We start from the raw sequence: 26,440 nt of genomic DNA, 5'->3' as shown, positions 1-26,440 counted from the left end.
TCTTGGGACTGATCAGTGCCAGTACTCTCCGAAGAAATAAGAGTATATATTAATATGTAAAAGCTCATGCCTGAAAGGTCATAGCAGCACTGTTCAGTAGCTGAGAGATGGAAGTAGTCCAAGTGTCCATCAACAGATGAATGGATAGATAAATGTGGTCTACTCATACGATGGGAGCTATTCACAATGCAAAGGAATGAAGTGCCAGTGCATCTGCAGCGTGGATGAGCCTGAAAACGTGATGCTTAGGGAAGAAGCCAGACATAAAAGACCACGTACTGCCCAATCCCATTTACGTGAACTGCCTGGAATAGGCAAATCTGTAGCAGCAGCAAATAGATTTGTGGTTGCCAGGGGCTGGGGGGCAAAGGGGAAGGAATGGGGTGCAGGGCATAGTGTTTCTTTGAGGGATGGTGGGAATGTTCTGGAATTTTAAAGGTGGCCAGCCATGTGAGACCAGCCTCTCTAAGCAGCCCCTCCTGGTGGTGCCACACTGCTGCCCCCTTGAGGACGTGCAGGTCACAGGGTCAGCCTGTGCTGAGTTATGTTCAGTAGGCTTCTAGGCAGGCAGCGTTTTAGTTTTAACAGTGAGCTAAGGTTATATCCTCTGCTGTCAGCTTTTCTGATTTCACAGGGTAATCGCTCCAACATGTGTTAAATTCAAGTACATTTTACTTTATTTGTCTTATTTTTAACAGGATAGGAAAAACTTGTTGGAGACCCGATTGCACATCACTGGCAGAGAGCTGAGGTCTAAGTAAGTATCTGTGTGCTCCGTGTCCTGGATGCACTGGGCCTTTTTACATCAGCTCATTTGATCCTCTGTGAGTGTCCTCCCAAGATTGGTAGGGCAGGTATTATTCTCATTTTATAGAAGAGAAAACTGAGGCTTTGAGGTTGAAGAACTTATTAGAGCTAACAATGGTGGCTAAGTGGCAAAGTGAGGACTCAGGACTTGCAAACACTATTTCCTGGTGTAACTTTCGAGCAGTGGGAACACCGTGCCTATCACATGGGAGACACTCGGTGCATGTTTGAATGAATGAATGAGATATAAACAGGAGACACCTGATAGTCACTAGCTCATTAGTAGTTTTGAATTACTATTATTTTCCTTAGTGCACTAATAGCTTGCCATGACCCTCAGTGCAGTGGTTTTTTTTTTTTTTTTTTTTTTGAGACGGAGTTTCACTCTTGTTACCCAGGCTGGAGTGCAATGGTGCGATCTCGGCTCACCGCAACCTCCGCCTCCTGGGTTCGGGCAATTCTCCTGCCTCAGCCTCCTGAGTAGCTGGGATTACAGGCATGCACCACCACACCCAGCTAATTTTTTGTAGTTTTAGTAGAAATGGGGTTTCACCATGTGGACCAGGATGGTCTCGATCTCTTGACCTCATGATCCACCCGCCTCGGCCTCCCAAAGTGGTACTGGGATTACAGGCATGAGCTACCACGCCCGGCCCCAGTGCAGTTTTATCTGATTTCAGGCTGTTGGCCCATCTGTAAAACACACACACACACACACACACACACACACACACACACACACACGTCTGCACATACTAGGGAAATCCTAACTTTGAGATCTGGTCGGTTATTTCATCTCCTCGTATGTTTTAAAATGGTAAATGTTTGGGGCACTGCAGGGCTAGCTAGTTGGTGTATTTCTTCAGCTAATTTTTCTCATTTCCTTCTTTGGTCTACATCAGGGCTGTTAGGGGTGGGTTCAGGAAGCGGCATTTAACACACATGCATAGAAGACCCTGTGGATCAGCCCCACTGTTGTGGGCTCCTCCACGGAGACCACAGAAGGCCTAGGGGGTGGATTTTCTCTTGATGTGTGGCTAGGGCTTCCTGTTGACGTGGAGCTGCGACACTGTGGTCTCCATTGCCTGCAGGAACAAGTAGAAAAACAGAGACTTTTAAAGGACCTTGTTTCCTACAGTTTCACATAGCCACCTAGTAAGATGGCTTTACTGTGATGGTTGTGAGTCAGTCAGTTGAAATCCAGGGTGTTTCTGATAAAATGTGTAAAATAGCTATCATGGATAAAAGCCTTTGTTTTAAAAATATTTATTTTTTAGAGACAGGATCTTGCTTTGTCACCCAATCTAGAGCACAGTGGCATGAATATATAGCTCATTGCAACCTCAGACTCCTGGGTTCAAGCGATCCTCCTACCCAAGCCTCTCAGGCAGCCAGGACCACAGGCACAGGCTACTAGGCCTGGCTAATGTTAAAAAAAATTTTTTTTAGGTAGGATCTCTCTGTGTTGCCCAGGCTGGTCTTGAATTCCTGGGCTCAAGCTGTCCTTCCACCTTGGCCTCTCAAGTGTTGGGATTACAGGCGTGAGCCACTGGGCCTGGCTAAAGTCTTTTTAGTGGATAATAAATAACAATTTTGTTTTCCTACAGTTTTCACTGGTCTTAATTTTACAGAATAGCTGAAACCTTTGGATTTCAAGAAAATTACATCAAAATTGTCATAAATAAGAAGCAACTGCAACTAGGTATGTATGGCAAAGTAGGCATAATTTTTCAATGAACCTGATCTAGAAAGAATGACTCCCCTCTTTTTCTCACTCTTCAAAAATTTGTAGCTTTATTCCGTTTATAATCCACAGCTGATTTAGAAGTTAAGCAGAAAATAGCTTTTCCAATAAATATTTATTGTCTGCTCTATGATAGTGGTAAGAAAGACATTCATTACAGCTTAGATTAAATGTTACAGAATGGAGGGTGAGGTGTGCTGAGTGTAAGTTGCCAGTTCCAGCAAATTCTTCTCAAGGAGAAGAATTTAGAGAGGCCATGGTGGCGTGTGTCCCAGACTGACAGCCTCATGTCAGAGCACTGTGGTGTGAATTTGAGGAACTGAGGAAGTTCCAGTGTGGCTGCGTGTAGAAAGTGAGGGGGCGGGGAGTGCTTTTCACAGATGGAGGGGCAGGCACAGGTCACACTGTGAACACCCAGAAGACATTTGGCATTGTCTGGAGACAATTTTGGTGGTTATAACTTGGTGATGGGGAGCTTGTGCTGCTGTCGTTCAGTGGATGGAGGCTGGGGATGCCGCTGCTCACGCAGTGCCCAGAGCAGGCCCCACGACAAAGACTTGCCCAGCCCAAGATGTCAGTGGCACAGCTGTCAGGAAATGAGAAACTAGATGACCTTACTCAGTGTTAGTCCGTTTCTCCTAAGAGGAATGGGAAGACATCCGTGCTGGGGAGTGGTACACAATTCTGTTTGTGTTTTATAAAGGTCATGCAGTGGGGGAATGTATTTGAAGGAGGCATGCATTGACGTGGGGAGACCAGTTAGCCATTGCAGGGTTTCCATACAAGCACTGCAGCCCCATTGGCTTTCAGTGCCTTCCTGTGGCCTCGAGAATTCAGTTCACATTTCTTAGCTTGATACAAGATAGCCCTTCATAGCTGGCCCTGGCCTGCCTTTCCAGCGTCATCTCTAGCAATTTCCCATTGTCTAGTTTAGATGTCGTGGGTATCTCTTCACTGCTGTCTCATCCTTCTGTGAATTCTGTTTGTGGTATCCTTTCTTAGACAGAAATCCTTGATTCGGACGTCATCGAATCCGTTGCCCGTGGCTCGTGTTTTGTTGAAGTTCTTTCCCTAACCCCAGGGCCGCGAGGATAATCTACGTTTTCTTGACTATTAGCTTAATCTATAAGAGGTCTTCAGTCTGTCCAGGGTCCCCCTTTCTAGATAAAGGCTAAGAGTTCCTTTATTTTCTATATAATGCATTAAATAGTCTGTTCTTTCCCCGCTAATTGATGGTGACCCTTTTTGGGGCCCTGTTTCTGTACTTTCTGCTCCTCCTCTTCACCGGTGGGGTTTTTATTACTGTGGCTTTGTTGTAGTCTTAACATCTGGTGACCTCTGCCAACCCTCGGCTTTTTTTTTTTTTTTAATCAAAATGACTTAACCATTGGTGGACTTTTATTTTGTGTATTAATGTTAGAAAGGTTGTCATACTTCTCAAAAGAAAAAAAATCCAGCTACAGTTTTCCAGAAATATGTTTACATTTGTGTTTATAGTTCATATTATTTTGTTATTTTTTTCCTTTTTTCTCCCATTTCCCTGATTTTGATCTGATATTTTGTTATTTTTAAAGCCGTTTGCATCTGTGTTTACCCGTTTTTACTTTGTTTATTTGCATCTTTCACCTTACTTTTGTTAGATTTGTGTATTTGGTTAATTTATTCATAGAGCCAGCTTTTGATTTTGTTACTGTTTTCTTTCATTCTGTTTCACTTATTTCTGCCCTTTATTTCTAATTTATGTATGAGGAAACGGAATCCTAGAAGACAGGCAGTTGTTCAGGGCCACAGAGTTAAAACGGCAGATGGAGCCCATGGTCTTTGCATTGATTGATTGATTGATTGGGTCTCTATCTGTGACCCAGGCTGGAGTGCGGTGGTGCGATTGCAGCTCACTGCAGCCTCTGCCTCCCAGATGCAAGCAATCCCACCTCAGCCTCCCAGTGAGTAGCCAGGACTACAGGTGCACACCATGCCAGGCTAATGTTTTATGGTTTTTTTGTGGAGATGGGGTCTCACTGTGTTGCCCAGGCTAGTCTTGAACTCCTAGGCTCAAGCGATCCACCTGCCTTGGCCTCCCAAAGTGCTGAGATTACAGATGTGAACCACCACGCCCTGCTGGTCTTTGCTTCTAACCATGACAGCAGACGACAGTACAGCTTCTTGTTTGTAGCTGTGAATTGGCTTCATTATTTTTCCAGCTAGAAGGGAGGAAATGTGGTGACACTTTCTTACTTTCTTATTTATATTGTCTAGCACAGTTCTCCCTGTAGTAGATTCTCAAATATTTGTTGCTTTGATCTGGTCTTAGGCTGAGAATAAAGAAGATTAGAAAAGATGAATTTAGTTGAGTCTATTGTCACTAGTTTTCACCACTGCTTAACAGTGTCGTAGTTACAACCAAATTTAAGCATATTTTTACCAATTATGTGGGGTGTTGGTATGCAGGTTTAAGAATTCCATTTTGTCCAGGAGTGAGGGCTCATGTCTGTAACCCAGCACTTTGTAAGGCCGAGGTGGGAGGATCGCTTGAGCCCAGGAGTTCAAGACAAGCCTGGGCAACATAGTGAGACCTCATCACTGTGAAAAATACAAAAAGTAGCTGGGTTTGGTGTCATGGGCCTGTAGTGCCAGTTACTCGGGAGGCTGAGGTGGGAGAATTGCTTGAGCCCAGGTGATGAAGGCTGCAGTGAGCCATGAACGTGTCACTGCCCTCCAGCCTGGGTGACAGAGTGAGACCTTGTCTCAAAAAAAAAAAAAAAAAAATTCCACTTAACATAGAAAATGGACTATTGCCTGGTAAGCTTAATGGCTTTTGAAAATAATCGGTGATTCTGATTTTTGTAGGGAAAACCCTTGAAGAGCAAGGAGTGACTCACAATGTAAAAGCGATGGTGCTTGAACTGAAACAGTCTGAAGAGGATATGAGGAAAAACTTCCAGTTAGAGGAAGAAGAACAAAATGAGGCCGAACTCAAAGAAAAACAAATTGAGAGGACCAAGAGAGGACTAGAAATACTGGCAAAGAGAGGTACACAGAGCCGTGGGCTGGTCACCCACACAGATGCTTGGGGGCAGCACTGACTCACACAGATGGTGGTCACAGCTCTCACTGGGGTTTCCCCTCAGCAGGCTAGCACTGTTGAGGTTGCCATCATCACAGCTGTTTCACATTGAGTTAATAGAGGTCCTTTTGGTTTTGTTACAGCAACTGAGACGGTAGTGGATCCAGAAATGACGCCATACTTAGACATAGCTAACCAGACAGGCAGATCCATCAAAATTCCCCCAGCAGAAAGAAAAGTAAGTATGATGAGAAATGTGTGGCCTGTTCTGAGATTTGTCGTCGGGGCAGAGGTGTTTTGCAGTTACTCTATCTTGGAAGTGTTATAAAGGGTTGGAAACAGTGCTGTCTCCAGCCTTGTAAGCAGAAAATGTCACCGTGTTATGAGTACTTGTATCCAGTAGGCCTTACCTTGTGGTTTTCAGTGCATTAGTACAAAATGTCATGACCTCAGTGTCCTGGAGCAGTGACTTCCAGCATGCCTGAGGACACCACCCATTGCCTTCAATGCAGCGGCTCTCCCCAACAGTGTGCTTTGGGAAAAGTCCGTAGGTGATTCTGACATCTCTCCCGTCTCCTCATACCCGTTTACCTGTTCTATGATTTGGAATAGTTGGGGGTTTAATCTTAAACATGTATGTGGTTTTGCATTTTTTGGTTGGTTGGTTTGATTTTTGAGACAGAGTTTTGCTCTTGTTGCCCAGGCTGGAGTGCAGTGGTGCAATCTCGCCTCCCAGGTTCAAGGGATTCTCCTACCTCAGCCTCCCGAATAGCTAGGACTACAGGCATGCGCCACCACGCCCGGCTAATTTTGTATTTTTCGTAGAGATGGGGTTTCACCATGTTGGTCAGGCTGGTCTCAAACTCCTGACCTCAGGTGATCTGCCTGCCTCTGCCTCCCAAAGTGCTGGGATTACAGGCTTGAACCACCACACCCAGTCATGTTTTTGTTTTTTAAGATACAGGGTCTCACACTGTTGCCCAGGCTGAAGTGCAGTGGCACCATCATAGCTCACTGCAGCCTTAACCTCCTGGGCTTGAGCAGTCCTCCCACCTCAGCCTTCTGAGTAGCTGGAAATACAGGTACACGACACCACGCCTGGTTATTTATTTATTTTTTTTAATTTTTTTGAGGTGGAGTCTCGCTCTGTCACCCAGGCTGGAGTGCAGTGGCACGATCTTGGCTCACTGCAGCCTCCACCTCCCAGGTTCAAGTCATTCTCCTGCTTCAGCCGCCGAGTAGTGGGATTATAGGTGCATGCCACCATGCCCAGCTAATTTTTGTATTTTTAGTAGAGACAGGATTTCACCATATTGGCCAGGCTGGTATCAAACTCCTGACCTCAGATGATCTGCCTGCCTTGGCCTCCCAAAGTGCTGGGATTACAGGCATGAGCTACTACACCCAGACCCATGGGGTTCTCTATAGCAGCATTATGGAACTTGGACTCTGAGATCAATCTCTGAGCTAGGGTTCAGTAGCTTCTTATAATGAATGACTATGGGTCAAATCAGTTTCAATTTTTCTGTTTTTAAAGGATAGTTTTGAGTAGGCATCATTCTATAAATTATTCTGTTTAAAATTAAGGATTAAAGTTGTCTTCAAAAGAGAACTATATGGGTTACGTTTGAGTTATCAGTAGATTGATGTTTGTTTTTGGAAATGATGATTACTTGCCCACTGCTCTCTTATGCTGAATGATGACATCCAGATCTTTTTGGAAAACCTTTATCACAGGGGTTCCCAAACCCCAGGCTGCGAGGGATACCAGTCTGTGGCCTGTTAGGAATCGGGCCTCACAGTAGCTGAACAGTGGGCAGGTGAGCATGACCACCTGAGCTCCGCTTCCTGTCAGATCGGCAGCGGCATGACGGTCTTGGAGGAGCATAAACCCTGCTGTGAACTGCGCATGCGAGGGAGCCAGGTTGTGCGCTCCTGATGAGAATCTAATGCCTGAGGATCTGAGGTGGAGCAGTTTCATCCTGAAGCTATCCCCCTTTCTCCTTGTCCATGGAAAAACTTCCATGAAAGCAGTCCCTAGTACCCAAAGGTTGAGGACTGCTGCTTTATCAGACTGAATTATATGAATATTTAAATTTTTAAAACTAATGAACTTCAAAAAATTTTGGATCACCTTTTAAAAACTGTGTTGGAAATACTAAACTTGACAAAAAAAACTAGACGATTAAGAATAGAAAGTGAAATGAATGCCCTTTTTAAAAACAATACAAGCAGCCAGGTACCGTGACTCATGGCTATAATCCCAGTGGTTTGGGACAAGAGGCAGTGTATCACCTGAGGTCAGGATTCGAGACCAGCCTGGCCAACATGGTGAAACCCTGTCTCTACTGAAAATACAAAATTAGCCTGGCATGGTGGCTCGTGCCCATAATTCCAGCTGCTAGAGAGGCTGAGGCAGGAAAATCACTTGAACCCAGGAAGCGGAGGTTGCGGTGGGCTGAGATCGCACCACTGCACTCCAGCCTGGATGACAGAGTGAGACTCCATCTCAAAAAAATAAATTAAATTAAAAGGAAATAAGCATTACTGGCTGCTTTTTAATGTTTAGTCTGAACAGAATATTAGAAGTGGATCCAGATCAGCAGATATGAAGGTAAACTGATGAAAACAAAGGGCCAAGTGTTGGGTGGGACTGTATCAGCCACATTAAATGAGGTGCTTGCTTCCGTATTTAAATGAAATAAAGCTTTAATTCATTGTATTTTTCTTAATTTAGTTGACTTTTAGATTGAGTTTTGATCTTTTGGTGTTTTTTTTGTTGTTTTTTGTTTTTTTTCTTGTTTTTTTGTTTTTGTTTTACTTTATTTGATTTTTTAAAAAATAATATGCTTTTGGTATAATTTGTTTTCTTATATTTTAAAGTGATGCTTTTTAAATTCATCTTTTTTCCTAGGCCCTTATGTTAGCTATGGGATATCATGAGAAGGGCAGAGCTTTCCTGAAAAGAAAAGAATATGGAATAGCCTTGCCGTGTCTGTTGGACGCTGACAAATATTTCTGGTAGGTGCTTTTGTACTTGGTGAATGCCAGCTTTAAGGAAGACGGCCCAGACTATACGGAGCACCGCGGCTGTGCCCTTCAGACTGCAGATTTTCATCTACGACAGTGGTTACTGTGAAAGAGTAGTTACGGTGTAGACTGGTGAATTTCTTTTTCTCTTTGTATTTCTAATTGACCTTTCCTCCCTGTAAAGAAAAGAACCTTTAAGCAGGTAGGAGATCGTCTCTTCTTTTTTTGTGCATGTGCTGTGTCGCTAGTTGGAACTTTCCATTCTAACATTTCCTATCAGCATTTCACCAGGTTTTGGGGTAGTATTGATGATTATTTTCCAAATCCATTGTTTAATTAGGAGCTGTATAATGGTGATATTATTCCTTCTACACTTACTATTATCTTTTTTTTTTTTTTTTTTTTTTGAGATAAGAGTCTTACTTGGTCACCCAGGCCAGAGTGCAGTGGCATGATCTCAGCTCACTGCAACCTCCATCTCCTGGGCTCAAGTGATCCTGCGACCTCAGCCTCCCAAGGAGCTGGGTCACGTGCTCATCACCATGCCCAGATAAATTTTTTGTATTTGTTGTAGAGATGGGATTTCACTCTGTTCCCAGGGTAGTCTGAAACTCTTGGGCTCAAGTGATCCATCTAACACGGCCTCCCAAAGTGCTGGGATTACAGGTATTAGCCACTGTGTTGGCCTTTTTTTTTTTTCTTTCAACTGTAGAGATGGGGTCTCCCTGTGTTGCCCAGGCTGGTCTTGAACTCCTGGGCTCATGTGATCCTCCCACCTTGGCCCCCCAAAGTGCTGGGATTACAGGTGTGAGCCCCGCGCCCGGCCGCCCATCTGTATTTGTTGCTGGAGTTCTGAAAAGAATGTTTTTGCTCATCAGCTATTTTACATGCTGAGGTACAATTTGTATAGGAAAGATAGAATAAAATACTTTGTTCCTGTCTCCTTATTTTCTTGTTTTCAGAATAAATGAGTTGCTTTACTGTCACCCTCCAAAGGTGACCAAAGAAGTTTGTTTTCCTTTTCATTTTCTTTTCTTTTTTTTTTTTGAGACTGAGTTTTGCTCTCATTACCCAGGCTGGAGTGCAATGGCGCGATCTCGGCTCACCGCAACCTCCGCCTCCTGGGCTCAGGCAATTCTCCTGCCTCAGCCTCCTGAGTAGCTGGGATTACAGACACGCGCCACCATGCCCAGCTTTTAGTAGAGACGGGGTTTCACCATGTTGACCGGGATGGTCTCGATCTCTTGACCTCGTGATCCACCCGCCTCAGCCTCCCAAAGTGCTGGGATTACAGGCTCGAGCCACTGCGCCCGGCTCTTCCTTTTCATTTTCTTAAGTGTCATTATGAACTCACGGATTTAAAACTTTTGATGTGTTTCAAACTTCAGTGCTTAAACTGGCCCTCACTGGCTGTCGGGCAGCCACCATGTTTTTTGACTTGACCCTACTAGTCTTTGCAGTCTCTGATTTCTGGAATCCAAAGATGCCAGGCTTACCCTGAGCATTTCATGCCCCAGACCAGGAATCAGCACTTTCCCAAGGAGTCCTGGTTTCTCCTCATGGGAATTGGTACTGAGAGACTGTGATCCAGACATCCCCAACATTTGAAAAGTAGGCTTGATTTTTTGAAAATGGTCAAAAGTTAACAAATTTAGTGTTAACTTCTTTTATATTTTGGTGCATTCCCACGGTAATACTGTATACTCCCAGAAGATGAGTGCAAATATTTATAGCTTGCCATTGGTCAGTGCCTTTGGGTTCTAAGTGAACAAGTCGCAACTTTAACATACACAAAGGAGGGATTTATTGTCTCACATATATGGGAGGGGAGGGGCCGGGCTGGGAATAGCAAAAATGGGGGCTGGGTGGCTCTGGGGTCTCTCTCTGCTTCTTTCTGGGTGTCAGCTTCATTCTCTTCTGCAAACAGGGTAGGGTAAACAGGCTATAAATTAGGTCCTAAAATTTTAGGTAAATTTTTCATTCCCTTCCGTAGTTGTTTCTAATTTTTATTGTTGCAAATTTCAAATCGACATACAAATAAAAATTAGTATAATGAGCTTCCATATACACTCATAATTGAGCTTCAGCAATTATAAAGACATGGCTGATCTTCATACATCTTTGTGAGCCTCTGTTAATCTTTTTACCCTGGACAAATCCTTGAAATAATTTTCAGGTCTCAGGGAACCACGGAATAAAAATATGGCTATATCTTCAGTTCATGGTACATTAACATGTTCGGTAAGTAGTGGGTATCAGAATGAAATAATTGTCAGTGTCTTTGTAAGTAGAGAAAGTTATTTATCCTGGGAATCTGTTTATCCTGGCCAACTTGTTAGCATATTTCTGTGCGTGATTTCTCCCTTTTCTTAAAAGAGATCAGCAATAATGCAAGCCAAATAGAATGCAGATGGAGGAAACTTTGGTGGTTCCATTTCCTTTATCATTTGATTTTCCCCCTAGCTTCTCCAAGTAATCTAGAAGTTCTGTCACAGCTTCCTACTATATGTCTTGGAGTATGGTACGTAGTGTGACCAAGAAGAGTTTCTTTTCCCAAATTGTATGAAACAGTGACTTCCTGGCCGTGTAGAACAGTGATTGTGAGTGGGGAAACATGAGGGGAGCTCTGTGCCTGGAGAAATTTCAGGCTACAGGGCGGGAAGGCAAACCCAGGCAGAGCCCTGTGCTCCCCTCGAGTTAAGGAGTTGGAGCTGGGAGTGCAGGAGGCCAAGGAGTTGAGAGGAGCGAGCTGCCAGAGAGAGGGTGTCAGAGAGCTCCAGAGGAGTCCTTTGAGTCTTCTGCCTAGTGATGATCAGCACATGTGTGTGAGGAAACCACCCAGGGCTGGGCAAGGTACCATGTGAAGCAAGCAGGGAATAATCCTCAGAGTTCATAGAAGGCCAGGAATAGTTTATGTTCCTACCAGTCAGAGTGAAGAATTTGGTAGTCACAGGGTGGGCATCAAACAGTCTTCAGAAGGGTGTGGCCTCAGTACAAGGGCATAATTTGGTCCCACTTAACAAAGCTTAAAAGCTAGTCCTGAACAGTAGCCTTAACTTAACTGTTTTCAAATAAGTGCATTCCTAACAAAGCTCAATAATTTAGCCATTCAGAAATATCCAGCATCCACTGAAAAATTAGCAGGCATGCAAAGAAACAAGAAATGCAACCTGTAACAAGCAGAAAAATTAGTCAGTAGCAACAGATCCAGAAGTGACATAGAAGACAGAATTAGTAGACAAGGACATACGTTCAGGAAGGCAGAGGAACAATTGAACATGTCAAATAAAGATGTGAGACATTTGGAGGACCCACATAAGAGTGTAAGAGATGAAAAATACAACATCCAAGATGAAAAGAACATTAGGTGGGATTAACTGCAGTGTAGACACTGTAGAAGAGAAGATTAGTAAATGTAAAGATAAGGCAATGGAAACTATCTGAGAAAACAGAGAAAAACTGAAAAAAATGAACAGAGCTTCTGCAAGCTGTGGAATAATTTCAGGCAGCTTAAAATGCATATCCTTGGAGGCCCTGGAAAGGGAGGCATATGGGACAGAAGAAATACTTGAAGAAAAATATGGCCAAAATTTTTTCCAGTTTGATGAAAACTATAAACCCCCAGATGCAATAACTTTAATGAACCCAAGTACAAGAAATACCAGAAAAAAACACTACGGCACACTACAATCCAGTTCTTTAAAACCAGTAATAAAATTGAAAATGACTTTTTAGCCAACCTTTCTTGAAAAAAGTTATGTAAGTTTGACTTAACTTTTTTTTTTTTTTTTTTTTTTTTTTTAAGATGGAGTCTCACTCTGTTGCCCAGGCTGGAGTGCAGTGGCACGATCTTAGCTCACTGCAACCTCTGCCTCCTGGGTTCAAGCGATTCTCCTGCCTTAACCTCCTGAGTAGCTGGGACTACAGGTGCCCACCACCACTTCTAGCTAATTTTTGTGTTTTTAGTAGAGACGGGGTTTCACCATGTTTGCCAGGCTGGTCTTGAACTCCTGACCTCAGGTGATCCACCCACCTCGGTCTCCCAAAGTGTTGGGATTACAGATGTGAGCCAGCTGCTCCTGGCCAGGCTTACCTTTCTTGAAATTAATATCATTCTTTATTTTACATAAAAATTTTAAACTGTAAGGCAAACATAATGTTTACATTAAATAACCTACTTAAGCTCAAATGGAATTTAATTTTTGTTGTTGTTGTTGTTATTGTTTTTGAGACAGAGTCTTGCTCTGTCACCCAGGCTGGAGTGCAATGGCATGAGCTCTGTTCACTGCAACCTCTGCCTCCCGTGTTCAAGCAATTTTCCCATCTCAGCCTCCTGAGTAGCTGGGATTACAGGTACCCGCCATCGTGCCTGGCAAATTTTTGTATTTTTGTAGAGATGGGGTTTTACCATGTTGGCCAGGCTGGTCTTGAACTCCTGATCTCAGGTTATCTGCCCACGTTGGCCTCTCAAAGTGCTTGGATTACAGGTGTGAGCCACTGCGACTGGCAAGGATTTAATTTTTGAAAGCTAGACTCAGTAGATTTTATTTAAATAAATATTGTACATTTATTTTAGGATTGTAAGCATGAAAATGTATCAACAGTGTTGAATATTAATGTTACTAAAATTATAAACCAAAGCAATATTAATAGAAATATACTCTAAATGCAATTTTTAATTTTTATAATTCTTTTTTTAGAGACAGAGTCTCTCTGTGTTGCCCAGGCTGGTCTCAGACTCCTGGGTTCAAGTGATTCTCCTGCCTCAGCCTCCCAAAGTGCTGGGATTACAGGTGTGAGTCACTGTGTCTGGCCTTCTAAATGCAATTTTATACCAGGCTTTAAGAAACCACTTTTCTGCCAGGTGCGGTGGCTCATGTCTGTAATCCCAGCACTTTGGGAGGCCAAGGCAGGTGGATCACGAGATCATGAGTTCAAGACCAGCCTAGCCAGCATGGTGAAACCCTGTTTCTACTAAAATACAAAAAAAAAAAAAAAAAAAAAAATTAGCTAGACGTGGTGGCGGGTGCCTGTAATCCCAGCTACTAAGGAGCCTGAGGCAGAGAATTGCTTGAACCTGGGATGCGGAGGTTCCAGTGAGCCAATATTGTACCACTGCACTCCAGCTTGGGCAATAGAGCAAGACTCCGTCTCAAAAAAAAAAAAAACAAAAAAACAAAACAAAAAAAAAAAAACACTTTTCCCCCAAGCAAATGATCAAGTTTGAATATAGGCTTATATATAATAAGTGTTGATGTCTTTTTTTTTTTTTTTTTTTTTTGAGATGGAGTCTTGGCTCTGTAGTCCAGCCTGGAGTGCAGTGGTGTGATCTCAGCTCACTGCAACCTCCTCCTCCCGGGTCCCAGTTCAATCATTTCTCCTAACTCAGCCTCCCAGGTAGCTGGAATTACAGGCACCAGCCACCATGCCCAGCTAATTTTTGTATTTTTTAGTAGAGACGGGGTTTCACCATGTTGGACAGTCTGGTCTTGAACTCATGACCTCATAATCCACCTGTCTTGGCCTCCCAAAGTGCTGGGATTACAGACGTGAGCCACTGCACCCAGCCAAGTGTTGATTTCTTAAAACTAAAAGGATGCCATGTACACCTCTAATATGAGACCTGTGCTTTTTCTGTGTGTGTGTGTGTTCATTGTGTTGGCTTTTTTTTTCTTTTTGTCTGCACAAAGAAATACTCCATTCTGGATCAGACTTGAGATAAGCACATGTTGACTATTTTTTTTTTTTTTTTTTTTTGTAACTGACATGAGGCCATTTCTGCCCATGCTCTTCATGCTTAGTGAAACATGAGCAAGCCTGTATAGCAACATGCAGGAGCTGGAGAAGTTCAGCCACATGCCCATTGCTTTCTTGTGAGTGGCAGAGTCTGCTGTCCCAGAAACCAGAAAGTGTCCAGAGGCAGGAACTGTCACCGTGACTGTGAGATCAGACCACAGTCCACAAAGTGCTACTTTTTCTCTCAAGGTCCACTTCTCAGGCTAAGCAGTGGATGTGGAGAAAGTGCCCTCACCCAGCCCCACATTTGTGTGTATCTGTGTGCGCACGTGTGTAAAATATGGTGTAGATGCTCAAACATTCACAAAATTAGAAATGGTAAAAGAGAGAGATGAAAATAAATATAAAAATACTGCTGTGATACATTTTTCTGGCCCCACCCCCGACTGGACTGTCTATACGGGCCCTCTTTAGGAGACTATTGTTTTTTTTTTGAGACGGAGTTTCTCTCTTGTTACCCAGGCTGGAGTGCAATGGCGCGATCTCGGCTCACCGCAACCTCCGCCTCCTGGGTTCAGGCAATTCTCCTGCCTCAGCCTCCTGAGTAGCTGAGAATACAGGCACATGCCACCATGCCCAGCTAACTTTTTTGTATTTTTAGTAGAGACGAGGTTTCACCATGTTGACCGGGATGGTCTCAATCTCCTGACCTCGTGATCCACCCACCTCGGCTTCCCAAAGTGCTGGGATTACAGGCTTGAGCCACCGTGCCTGGCCGAGACTATTGTTTTAAAGGGTACATGAGAAAATAAAAGTCCATTAGGTTTTTTTTTTTTTATTTTTTTTGTTTTTTATTCGAAGCCTATTTTGATAGGCAGGACAGGAAGCTTGAAGCCATGTGGATTTTGTAGTTTTATACAAGAATGGTCTTACTTTTAGAATGCCAGTGAACATAAAGAGATAAAACCTTTAAAGGTTATTCATGTATAATGTGTGGATCCAAATGTTCCTATTGAAGACTTGAGACCTAGATTGGCATTAGGAATTTTTAATGTAATTAATGGTAACTTAAAATCAGTCATCTTGAAGGCCCTTTGTCAGCACCCCTCCTGGGCCATACTGACGTCTCCTGCCGTCTTTCTTCCCTTCACCACGCCTGGCTTCAGCCTGCCGCCACGGCTGCAGACTCGTATGTTGCCTGCACGCAGGCCCTCAGAAATCAGCCGGGCGGTTAGAGCCTGGCTCTTTCTGGATTGTTTTTCCTCCCAGCTTCAGCGTGCTTGAACCTGAATGCCTTGCCAGAGCCTTCATCAGTTGAGGCATTCATAGTAGTGATTTTCTTTGGTGTGTCTTTAAAGAAGTGGTGTTCAGCCTGGCTATCCGTTAGAATCACCTGGGGGGGACTCTGGAACTATCACATCCAGGCCCAACCCCAGAGATTTCTGTTATATTTGATCTAGGTGGGATCAATGATTCTTAAAAAAAAAAAAAAAAAAAAGGAAGTTGCTCTTGTCCAGGTGATGCTGATTTGCAGTCAGGGTTGAAGTCACGGCTTTAAAGCATGGTCTTCCCCGTGTTTGCTGAGGGCTCTTGAAACAGTGGTCGTGGGTTTTGCATCCTATCAAGGTGCTGCATGTATGTCCTGGGGCAAGTGGTGGTAAGCTTTTATTCCTAAGCCCTGATTTCTGATTGTCCTTCTTTTCCTCTGTTAGCAGGATGAGATGATAAACAGAGCATCCTTCCTAAATATTAGGCTCTCTCTTTTAGAGCAGTCAGCCTTTGAACATATACCAGGAACTGGGAAAGAATTCCAGTAATTCAGAAAAGGGTTTCAGATGCTAAAAAGGTTTCGGATGCAGCTCGGCAGTGATGTCATTCCCTTTCTGTTTCCAGTGAGTGTTGCCGGGAGCTGCTGGACACGGTAGATAACTACGCCGTGCTCCAGCTGGACATAGTGTGGTGTTACTTCCGCCTGGGACAACTGGAATGCCTTGATGATGCAGAAAAAAAATTAAACTTGGCCCAGAAATGCTTTAAAAATTGTTATGGAGAAAATCATCAGAGACTGGTCCACATAAAAGTATGTTTCTAGAATTCATTTTTGTCTTACTGAGTCCATTTCTAGCATTTGTATTTATTCCTGTCAAAGTAGTTGAATTACTCCAGAAGGAGACTTGATTTTGATAGAAGTATGCAGTGTGCTCTCTTAAAGCTATATGTTTATAAAGTGTTCAGTGTTTCACAAATCTGGCTGTCTCTTTAGTGTGTGAGCGTTTAGCCCAGAGGAACACAGTTTGCTAGTTATAGAAACCCCACCATGATCACCCTGACCAGGAGAGAGCTGCTGACTTCTTTATGTTGGTAGAGTCTAATTTGCACGATGTCAATGCAGAAAATAGACATTTCAGCAGTAACAGTTTGCTTGATCAGTCACAACTCAAGAGCTGTGGCTCAAGTAAGGATTTTTCTGATTCCCACAAGTTATCAAAATCCTGCTTATGCTCACTTATACCTGGTTTGGATTTTGCCATGCTCCTCTGCTGACCTGAAGGGCCGCTGTGCTGGACGACTGGAGGCTGGTGCTCTGGCACCGTCTCTCCTGTCTGGTATGAGGAATGTCATCCTACCACAGGGGGCGGGGAAGAGGGGGCTTCACTTTTGCCATCAGTCATAGTGAAGTTATGCACATTTTAATACTACATTTTGCCCCTCTAGAGACAAAGGGAATTACAGATACGAGTATTATAGGCCTATATAGAAATAAGGCAATTTTATCCTTTTTTTTCTCCAATAATTTTAGGGAAATTGTGGGAAGGAGAAGGTACTGTTTTTAAGACTCTACTTACTGCAAGGTATCCGAAACTACCACAGTGGAAATGATGTAGAGGCTCGGGAGTGTCTTAACAAGGTAAGAAAAGTGCAGTTGTAACCATTTCCATCTGCTTTTAAAAAGCATTCCTGCAAGTTAAGGATTTTAACCTGTAGTTTGTGACTTTTGAGAAACATGCTACACTTTCTCTGTGTACAGGAGAGAGATGTTGGACCAGAAACATAATTGTTTTTGTTAGAGTACAGGCCAAATGCTATAATAAGGAGACTTCAAAAAGACAATGACTTTGATTGGATAGAAGTTTATGGCTCGCTTATCTCTAAGTCTAGAGGTGAGCCGGGCTACAGCAGTGAGCAGCCCGCCTGCCTGTGTGGCGTCCCAGGTTGCTCCTGTCAGTGCCTCTTCCAACCAGCAGAGGGGGCAAGAAAGAGTTCGGAGCAGGCCACTCAAGAGCTGACCCAGCGCTGCACCCAGCGCTGTGGCTGCATGCCATTGACCTAGACTTAACCACCTGGCTACACCCTGCTGCACAGGAGGCTGAGAAACGCCATGAGCACAGCTCAAATTCGGGGGTGTTTGTTGCAAAAACAAAATGGATACGAGTCACTTCCGCAACACCCAGCCTCTTTCCTAATGTTGTGGCTGAGTTATGTGAGCAGATAGTGCTGGTCTGTTTTCATTTGTGCCTGTTAATGGGTCAGGTTTAGAGATTTTATCCAAAATCTGATGCCCTTTAATTCACACTGGGTACAATTTAATTTCTTCTAGGCTTTTGCTTTGTATTAAACTTTAAGTATTGCGATGGTTACATGATTCTTACATTTCTCCCTGTCTCTAGGCACAGCAGCTCTTTAAAGAGCTGTATATTGATCCATCAAAAGTTGATAATTTGTTGCAGTTGGGATTTACTGCCCAGGAAGCCCGGCTTGGCCTGAGGGCATGTGATGGGAACGTGGATCATGCGGCCACTCATATTACCAACCGCAGAGAGGTACCCACTTTCACAGTGCCCCAGCACTCTTGAGTATGAAAGAACAAAAAAAGATAATCCCATATTGGAGGTGTGAATCACAAGGAACTCTTTATTACTCCAGATTGGAAAGGAAGAAGAGAAACTCATCTTTTTTTTTTTTTTTTTTTTTGAGACGGAGTCTCACTTTGTCACCCAGGCTGAAGTGCAGTGGTGTGGTCTTGGCTCACTGCGACCTCCCCCTCCCGGGTTCAAGCAGTTCTTGTGCCTCCCAGTCCCAGTAGCTGGGACTACAGGTGCCTGCCACCACACCCGGATAATTTTTGTATTTTTAGTAGAGATGGGATTTCACCACGTTGGCCAGGCTGGTCTCAAACTCCTGACCTCAAGTGATGCGCCCACCTCAGCTTCCCAAAGTGCTAGGATTCCAGGCGTGAGCCACCGCACCCGGCCGAAACGTGCCTTTTTAAGATTGGATCATTTTTCACGTGCTGCAGTCTCCTTAGTTTTGTTTCCTGCCGTGGTGGCAGGTTATGCTGGCAGTCCCCTCTCTCTCTCTCTCTTTAACATCATAGTGTATTTCTGGAAGTCATTTTAAAAACAGAAAATTATTTTTTCATGGGGTTATTATTATTAAAGTTGGGGATTGCATCCTTGCCTAGAAACATGAGTAAAACCATAGAAACAAGTTGTATTATATTATGAAAGCACAGGTTAAAAAACTATAATCGTTTGAAACAATTAAGTACATTAAAGAAAACCTTAGAATTTTGAAGTTGGAAGGATCCTTATTCTATCCAATATGTTAGTTCTGCGGTAAAAGAATTGCGGTCCTGAGGGAAGTAACGGTGGAATATTAGCAGGAGAAACATTTTTCTTCTCGCCAAAACGAGAAGTTGGTATTAGGTTATCTCACAGGTCCTCTCTGTCCACAACTCCAGCCAAAGAAGTCTCTAGAATCTTCACATGGATGTTATCCCTTGTTTCTCTTTTGCTAAACACTGGGATAATCCTGAAGGCAGAAAGCAGCCTCAGGGTATTTGGAGGAGAGCAGGGAAGCCCCATGGTGGTCTGCCTGCCTGGTGGCAAAGAGGGAGTGGACTCGTGGTGACCAGCCACAGGGCTGCTGGGGCCTCTCCTGTTACAACACCAGCTATGGCCGTTACCTTTCTCTCTCACCTAGTCCCACTGTGCTCCATTGGGTCTTGCTGTAGAAGTCAATGAGTAGGTAAAGGCAGAGACTTTGAAAAGCTGAATTCTTTTTTTTTTTTTTTTTTTCAAGACAGGAGTCTCATTCTGTCATCCAGGCTGGAGTGCAGTGGCGTGATCACTGCAACCTCCGCCACCCAGGTTCAAGAGATTCTCCTGCCTCAGTCTCCTGAGTAGCTAGGATTACAGGTGCACACCACCACACCCAATTACTTTTTGTATTTTTAGTAGAGATGGGGTTCACCATGTTGGCCAGGCTGGTCTTGAACTCCTGACCTCAAGTGAGCCTCCTGCCTCGGCCTCCCAAAGTGCTGGGATTACAGGCGTGGGCCACTGCACCTGGCTGAAAAGTTGAGTTCTGTGTGTTTGAGTTTTACATGTTCTAATTCAGTACTAACAGAAAAACGAACATTCCTGATACTGATTTGTTACTTTACTGTTACTACACTACCAGTAAGATTTTATTAGCATCTGGAAAGCCAGTGTTTGAGAATGAGGTCATTTGGACAACAGTTCTCTCATCGTTGTATGAGACTGTAGTTCATAAACGTCATCACACTCATGTCATTCACTTCTGCCTGTGATCACCCAAGAGGCCACAAGGACAGATACTTCGTCTCATAAATGAGAAGAGCTGTAGTGCAGAAGCAGTCTTTAAAGTCTAGTGGAGTCATACCATATGTACATTTCTGAAGTTAAAAGCCCTTGGGGAAAATGCAGATTTAAAAAACTACGGTGTGTATAGTGCAGTTGATCCTGCTCCCTCTTCCACCCAACGGCTGTTAGGATGCTTTTGGCTGAAAGTAGCACCAACAACAAAACCCAGTTCAAACTGGACTAAACATCAAAAAAAGGGATGTGTGACCGGGCGCGGCGGCTCAAGCCTGTAATCCCAGCACTTTGGGAGGCCGAGGCGGGTGGATCACGAGGTCAAGAGATCGAGACCATCCTGGTCAACATGGTGAAACCCCGTCTCTACTAAAAACACAAAAATTAGCTGGGCATGGTGGCGTGTGCCTGTAATCCCAGCTACTCAGGAGGCTGAGGCAGGAGAATTGCCCGAACCCAGGAGGCGGAGGTTGCGGTGAGCCGAGATCGCGCCATTGCACTCCAGCCTGGGTAACAAGAGCGAAACTCCGTCCCCCCACCCCCACCCCCCAAAAAAAGGGGATGTGGTGGGATTTATTGGCCTGTTTACTTGTAAAAAGTCCAGAAGTAGGATAGGTCTCAGGGTTAGTTGATTTATTCAGTGGCTTACTGAGGACCTGAGGTCTGCTGTCTACCCACATCCCCTGCCCCATATCATCCGTGTCATCCAGTCACACCAAGGAGCATAATCGCTGTCCCAGAATCCTCAGTGAAAATCCTGAGCTGCTTGTGATTGGGCAGCCTTGACCCAGTCACTGAGCTGGAGGAACGCCAAGACTGACTGGCTCAGGCCTGTGGCAAGAGAGAGAGTTGCTGCCTTAGCCCATTCAGGGGCCACCTGGGGAGCTGGAGCAGCCTCCCACACCTCAGGGAGGGGTAGAATGGGTGCTGGGAAGACAAAAACCATGTCCCACAGAAAATGAGCTCCTAGCGGAGCTTTAGATGAGCGAGAAGAATCTGCTGCCCTCTGAGTTCCAAGGTCATAGGTTTGAGCATCTCAGCTGAATGTGAAACCTTTTGTGTGTGTGTGTGTGTGTGACAGAGTCTCACTCTGTCCCCCAGGCTGGAGTACAGTGTGCGATCTTGGCTCACTGCAACCTCCACCTCCTGGGTTCAAGCAATTCTCTTGCCTCAGTCTCCTGAGTAGCTGGGATTATAGGCTTATGCCACCACGCCCAGATAATTTTTGTATTTTTAGTATTTTTAGTAGAGATGTGGTTTCACCATGTTGGTCAGGCTGGTCTTGAACTCCGTACCTCTTGATCTGCCCACCTCGGCCTCCCAAAGTGCTGGCATTACGGGTGTGAGCCACTGCGCCCGGCAGCAATTCTTTTGTTTGTTTGAGACAGCATCTTGCTCTGTTGTCCAGGCTGGGGTGCGGTGACAGGATTATGGCTCACTGCAGCCTGGTCTATCTCCTGGGCTCCAGTGAGCCTCCTGCCACTCCTGGCTATTTTTTTCTTTTAAATTTTTTGTAGAAAAGGGGTCTCACCATGTTACCCAGGGCGGTCTCAAACTCCTGGGCTCAAGCAGTCCTCCCACCTTGGCCTCCCAAAGTGCTGGGATCACAGGTGTGCGGTACTGCACCCAGTCTTTAATACGTGATTCTTAGAAGTTTATATTCTTTGTGCAACATGGCCTTGCATACAGACCAGTTTCTCATCTGGGAAAAGCAGCAGACTGTAGACACGGAGACTGTCTACAGCAATGACCAGGCCACGAGGCAGCCTTCCTAAGAGGTGGGCCCAGCTTGTCTCGACCATACAGTGCCTCTCTTGAGACCTGACTCTACTCTAGCCACCACAGTGCGGCATTCACTGTCACTGATTCGATCTGCGTTATCTTTCTAACTCATCCTGGTATAAAGAGAAGTATTAGAAAATACTTTAATTTTCTCACGTGTGTCTACATGGTTAAAAGGAAGCAAAGACATTTGTGATGACAGGAAGTGTTCTTCGAAGGTCCCAGCTGATGTGAGGTCTGTGTCAGGTCATGCCCAGGTCTGCTGGTTGGCAGCATCCTTCGCTGGCTTGAATGTTAGGTGTGCTGCTTAGCCTTTTGAAATACAAATGGAAGAAACCGTATTGAAAGCAGAGGATGGGACCAGTAAAGGCATTTTACGTGGAGTGTATGAGTGAATAAAAGTGGAAATGGGAGTGGTATGAAAGACCTGCTGGCATGCATGGTTGGCAGTGTGGCAGGATAAGGTCAGTTTGGAAACCCTGTTGGGGCCAGGCATGGGGGCCCTCCGTAGCTGCATAAGGAACTGTTGCCCAAGTGTGGGGTGACAGGAGCAGCTGCAGGCTCTCAGGTAGGTGGCTGGAATGATGGAGCCCACTGCGCTGTGCAGTGGGGCTGGAGCTGGGGGAGCCTGGCCGCTGAGAGGTTAGGAACTTAACGGGAGCACGAGACAGGCCTGGTGCAGTTGGAGGGGAAGCAAAGGGAGCTGGCACTGGGGGCACTCCAGGGGCACACCGGGAGCGTCTCCCCTGAGAGAGACAGGGCCTGAGTCTCCAGATGTCTTCAGCCACTCTGTTCTGCCTGCTCCTGCTGCAGGCCCTGTGGAGTCTGGTTCCATGATGACGCTTCTGTTTTCCTAAGAAATGAGGCCACTTTCTTGCTGTGGGGAAAATGCAGGCAGGTGTCTGTTGCTTGGGCTGGGCAGGAGGCAGGGGCAGGTCTCTGGAAGGAAAAGAGTCTGTTTCCTCCCCCATGCTCACTGCTGCTGCTGAGGGACTGGTCCCAGGAGAATGTGGCAGTCACTTAACTTCTGTGAAAGCTTTCTGTCTCCTTGTTGGCAAAATAATGAGGTTGGATTAAATTCCAGGTTTTCAAACTTGCTTTGTGGTGGTGGTTGTTTTTAAGCAGCAAAATCCCATTTTAAAATGACACTTTTATGGGCCTACTAGCTTACAAAACCAACTGGGAACTCTCCTGACTGGCCCTGGGTGGGAGAGGTGAAGAGACTAGAACCCTCTGCAGCCACAGTAGGCACCTCTGAGAAACAGGCTTGAGAACCAAGAGGTCAGATGACCTTTATCCCTTGAGCATCCTGTGGGTTCTGAATGGACAGTCCCTAGAAGGCCCTGGAGTCCTTGCTCCCCAGACTGTGGTGGGTGGGTCATCAGCCTTGGCATGGCTCAGGAGTCCCCTACGCCCATGGATTCCACATCACATTTTAACTTGAGTCCCTGGGCAATCCATCAAAGGTTGGAAGGCCCTCCCACCACGTGCAGGGAGCTCTTCTGCCCGGCTTCTAGAAGAGAATCCGTGCACCTCTCGCCCGCGACTTCTGCGGTGGGAGTGCTGGGTTGGGCCCATCCTGATGCTGGATGGTGGGCGGTGTGGTTGGTGACGGGCATGTCACTTCCACTGCCTGCCCTCAGAAGCAGCACCCAGCACCACTCTGCCTTTGTGGCGCCTCTGCCGTTTGGCTGGAGAGGCAGAGCTAGGTCCCCTGTGCTTTGCTTTGGTTTTGTGGCTTTGCCTGGGAACCCCAAGAATCCTGCAGAGCACAGACTGGGGGGCTGTCTGTGAAATCTCAGTCCCTAACTTGGGTTGGGACTTTGCTGTTTCCCTGAAGGAACTGGCCCAAATAAGGAAGGAGGAGAAAGAGAAGAAAAGACGCCACCTGGAGAACATCAGGTCTCTGAAAGGGATGGGCTACTCCACACACGTGGCCCAGCAGGCGCTGCACGCGGCCAGCGGGAACCTGGACGAGGCCCTGAAGGTAGTGGCTCCCTCAGGGCGTCTGGCCTTGTCCCTGAGCACTGGGTCCTGCCCAGAGCTCCTTCCATGGCTCTGCAGCGTCCTCCCGGGCTCATGGAGCCCACTCCCATGGGCGACCCCGTCATCTAGATTTGAGGCACAGCTTTCTCTGGGGCTCCAGCCCAGAGGCCGTGTGAGGCCCCATGAGGCCCCGTGTTCAGTGCCAGGCAGAGGCCTGGCTCAGGAACCTGGTGCGTGTCCACACCGGCAGAGTCCGTAGGCCACGATGGGACTTTGGGTAGGTTTTCTGTGTGCAGCAGAAAGAGTTTAATGTACACAGGCACAGTTTCCACAGCAGAAAAAGAGAAGGGTAGTTTAACTGTAGTATAATTGTTTGGCATTAAAATTGTAAATGTAAGTATCTAGTTTTATTTGTTTAGTCCATACTACATGTTGACAAAGGGGAAGCTTTTCAAAGAAACCCTCAGGAGTGACAGCAGGTGGGGATCCGGACAGCAATGACTTTCCCTGGGCCGGCTCCCTCCTCGTGCTGGAGAAGCATCGACTCCTCCATAGGCTGGGTGCTGTGCTGCGTCTCAGCAGCCTGGCATGGAGCCACCCTCTGCCCTCTCAACCCCGCAGCAGCACACGCGGTGGGGGTCCTGAGGGGTGCACGGGAGGCAGGGGACTGGCTGTACGGCAGCAGCAGTCTAGGCAGATGCTAGGGCAGCGGGGCGAGCGGGGGGCGGGCGGCAGGAGCTGGGGGTGGGGCTGGGGGGCGGAGATGGGGTTGGAGGGGGTGGGGGGCAGGGCAGGTGTCTTCTTGTTTGCCCTGCTAAGGCAGGGCCGTGGGTGCAGCCAGCACAGGGAGTCCACTCTGCCTTTGCCTCACCTCTGCCCTGCTCCCCAGAAGGCTCCAAGTCAGTACTTTTGTCGCTATGTATATGTATATTTAACATTCCATTTTAAAATTTTATTTGAATATCTAGTTTGATTTTTGTGTGTTAGAGAAATATTAAAGAGGCGGGAAATTCTGAATATCCGAAGGGACTGATGGGTCTCAAAATAGATTTTAATTGTACAAGTGGCACGTAAATACTTTCAGTCAACACAGAAGTATTGAGTGTTGGACAGGAAAAGTCTCCACAAGGGTATTTAAGATTAAGTATTGTGTGATGAAGAAATCAAGGGTCAAAGTAACCCTCCTACCTGCCTGACATGTTAAGTCTGGAGGGCATGACACTTTCAGAGATCAATCAGGCAGCCCTGAGCTGCGTAAGAGACCTTTCTGTCTGTAGCTCTTCCTGGCCTCGTAGCCCTGACAAAACATGTTTTCTTAGATGCTTCTTCTACCTGCCCTCCATTCTTCCTGCTCTGTCAGGAGAAAGATCCTTCCCCTGGCTAGTCTTGCTCCTCCGTCAAACCCCAGCTCTGTCCTGGTCTCTGGCTGGAAGCCCCTTTCTCGCCTCATAGCCGCCCGTCCCTGCATCCTGAGTAGCGGAGGACGGCTGGGTCCCCCCAGCACATGGCAGGGTATGGTGCCTGTCTGAGCGTGTGATGAGTTCTTAGTGATGGGTAAAGCCTGTTCCTGTGTGTTTTAGATTCTGCTCAGCAATCCTCTGATGTGGTGGTTAAATGATTCCAATCCTGAAACCAACAACCATCAAGAAAGTCCTTCCCAGGAAAACATTGACCAAGTGAGTGACATGCCTGTGTGCCCTCGGCTCGGACAGCCTCGGGTGGGGTTGCTTGGGGTCACCCCGGGTGAGTCAGGCAGCAGGACCAGGGAAGTCCATGCTGAAACTTGGCTCCTAGGCTCCCGGTGTGACCTGCCCGCCTCAGAGGCCACCCATGCTGCAACAGAGGGCAGGGCGAGCAGGAAAACTGGGGGCATCAGGAGGTTCCCTTCAGGTTTGCCTCCCACTTCTATGCACCACGGTTTACGTCAGCCCATTTCCCTGCCTGTGACCTAAAAGGATGTCGCTGTGTCCTGTGAAACCCATCTGGCTTTGTGTCCCAAGCAACAGCTGTTTGACCCCCACACACACGTTGAGTGTACCTGTGTGCTGTGGCCGCTGACCTCGAGGTGCGTGTGGTGAGGCTGGCGCGGCCCCTCGCTTCAGCCGAGGCCGTCCGTCCTGAGATGGCTGCTCACTGACGCACCCGACTCGGGTCTTCCAAGCCCCCCTCCAGGTTGCTCCATGCTCGCATTGGCCCAGAAGCGTGACTTGTGCAGAAAGGGCCATGCTGTGCATGCTGGGAGCTCTTCAACACAAGAGCCAGCTGTCTGCCCATGTGGGTGATGGGGGTGGCAGAGGTGGGCCAGGCCCGGTGCTGTGACCCCTGCGCTCTCCCCTAGCTGGTGTACATGGGTTTTGACACACTTGTGGCCGAAGCTGCGCTGAGAGTGTTCAGAGGCAACGTCCAGCTGGCTGCCCAGACCCTTGCTCACAATGGAGGAAGCCTGCCTGCCGAGCTGCCGCTGTCGCCGGAAGGCTCCTTGTCCTCGCCAGCCACGTCCCCTTCAGACTCCGCAGGTAGGTGGGAGTCTCTGAGGGCCGTGTTGAGAGCAAAGTGTCTTTAGAGGCCAACAGATGGGGCCCGTGCCCTAGGTCTCGGTGGACGTGGAGACTGAGAGGGGCGTCCTGTGACATCGCCAGGCCGGCCACCTGGACAGTGTGGCCCGCAGAGGCA

At 46.3% G+C, this 26,440-nt stretch overlaps 1 protein-coding gene across 3 annotated transcripts in view; it reads left to right on the top strand.

The window, feature by feature from the left end:
* The window catches only part of NUB1 (negative regulator of ubiquitin like proteins 1), a 38,567-nt gene that overhangs the window by 10,724 nt on the left and 1,403 nt on the right, over positions 1 to 26,440 (top strand). For all 3 annotated transcript variants that reach the window (XM_039472714.2, XM_039472715.2, XM_039472713.2), the window contains exons 4-14: positions 699 to 757; positions 2,439 to 2,509; positions 5,399 to 5,581; positions 5,759 to 5,853; positions 8,530 to 8,636; positions 16,275 to 16,461; positions 17,182 to 17,289; positions 18,050 to 18,202; positions 23,622 to 23,768; positions 25,348 to 25,443; positions 26,106 to 26,283. In XM_039472714.2, the coding sequence (XP_039328648.1) occupies positions 699 to 757; positions 2,439 to 2,509; positions 5,399 to 5,581; positions 5,759 to 5,853; positions 8,530 to 8,636; positions 16,275 to 16,461; positions 17,182 to 17,289; positions 18,050 to 18,202; positions 23,622 to 23,768; positions 25,348 to 25,443; positions 26,106 to 26,283 (1,384 nt within the window). The remainder of the gene's footprint in view (positions 1 to 698; positions 758 to 2,438; positions 2,510 to 5,398; positions 5,582 to 5,758; positions 5,854 to 8,529; positions 8,637 to 16,274; positions 16,462 to 17,181; positions 17,290 to 18,049; positions 18,203 to 23,621; positions 23,769 to 25,347; positions 25,444 to 26,105; positions 26,284 to 26,440) is intronic.

The sequence above is a fragment of the Saimiri boliviensis genome, chromosome 10, assembly GCF_048565385.1.
Source record: "Saimiri boliviensis isolate mSaiBol1 chromosome 10, mSaiBol1.pri, whole genome shotgun sequence".
NCBI lineage: Eukaryota > Metazoa > Chordata > Mammalia > Primates > Cebidae > Saimiri > Saimiri boliviensis.
Note: the sequence above shows the minus strand (reverse complement) of the source record. Positions and strands in the feature narration are given on the sequence as shown.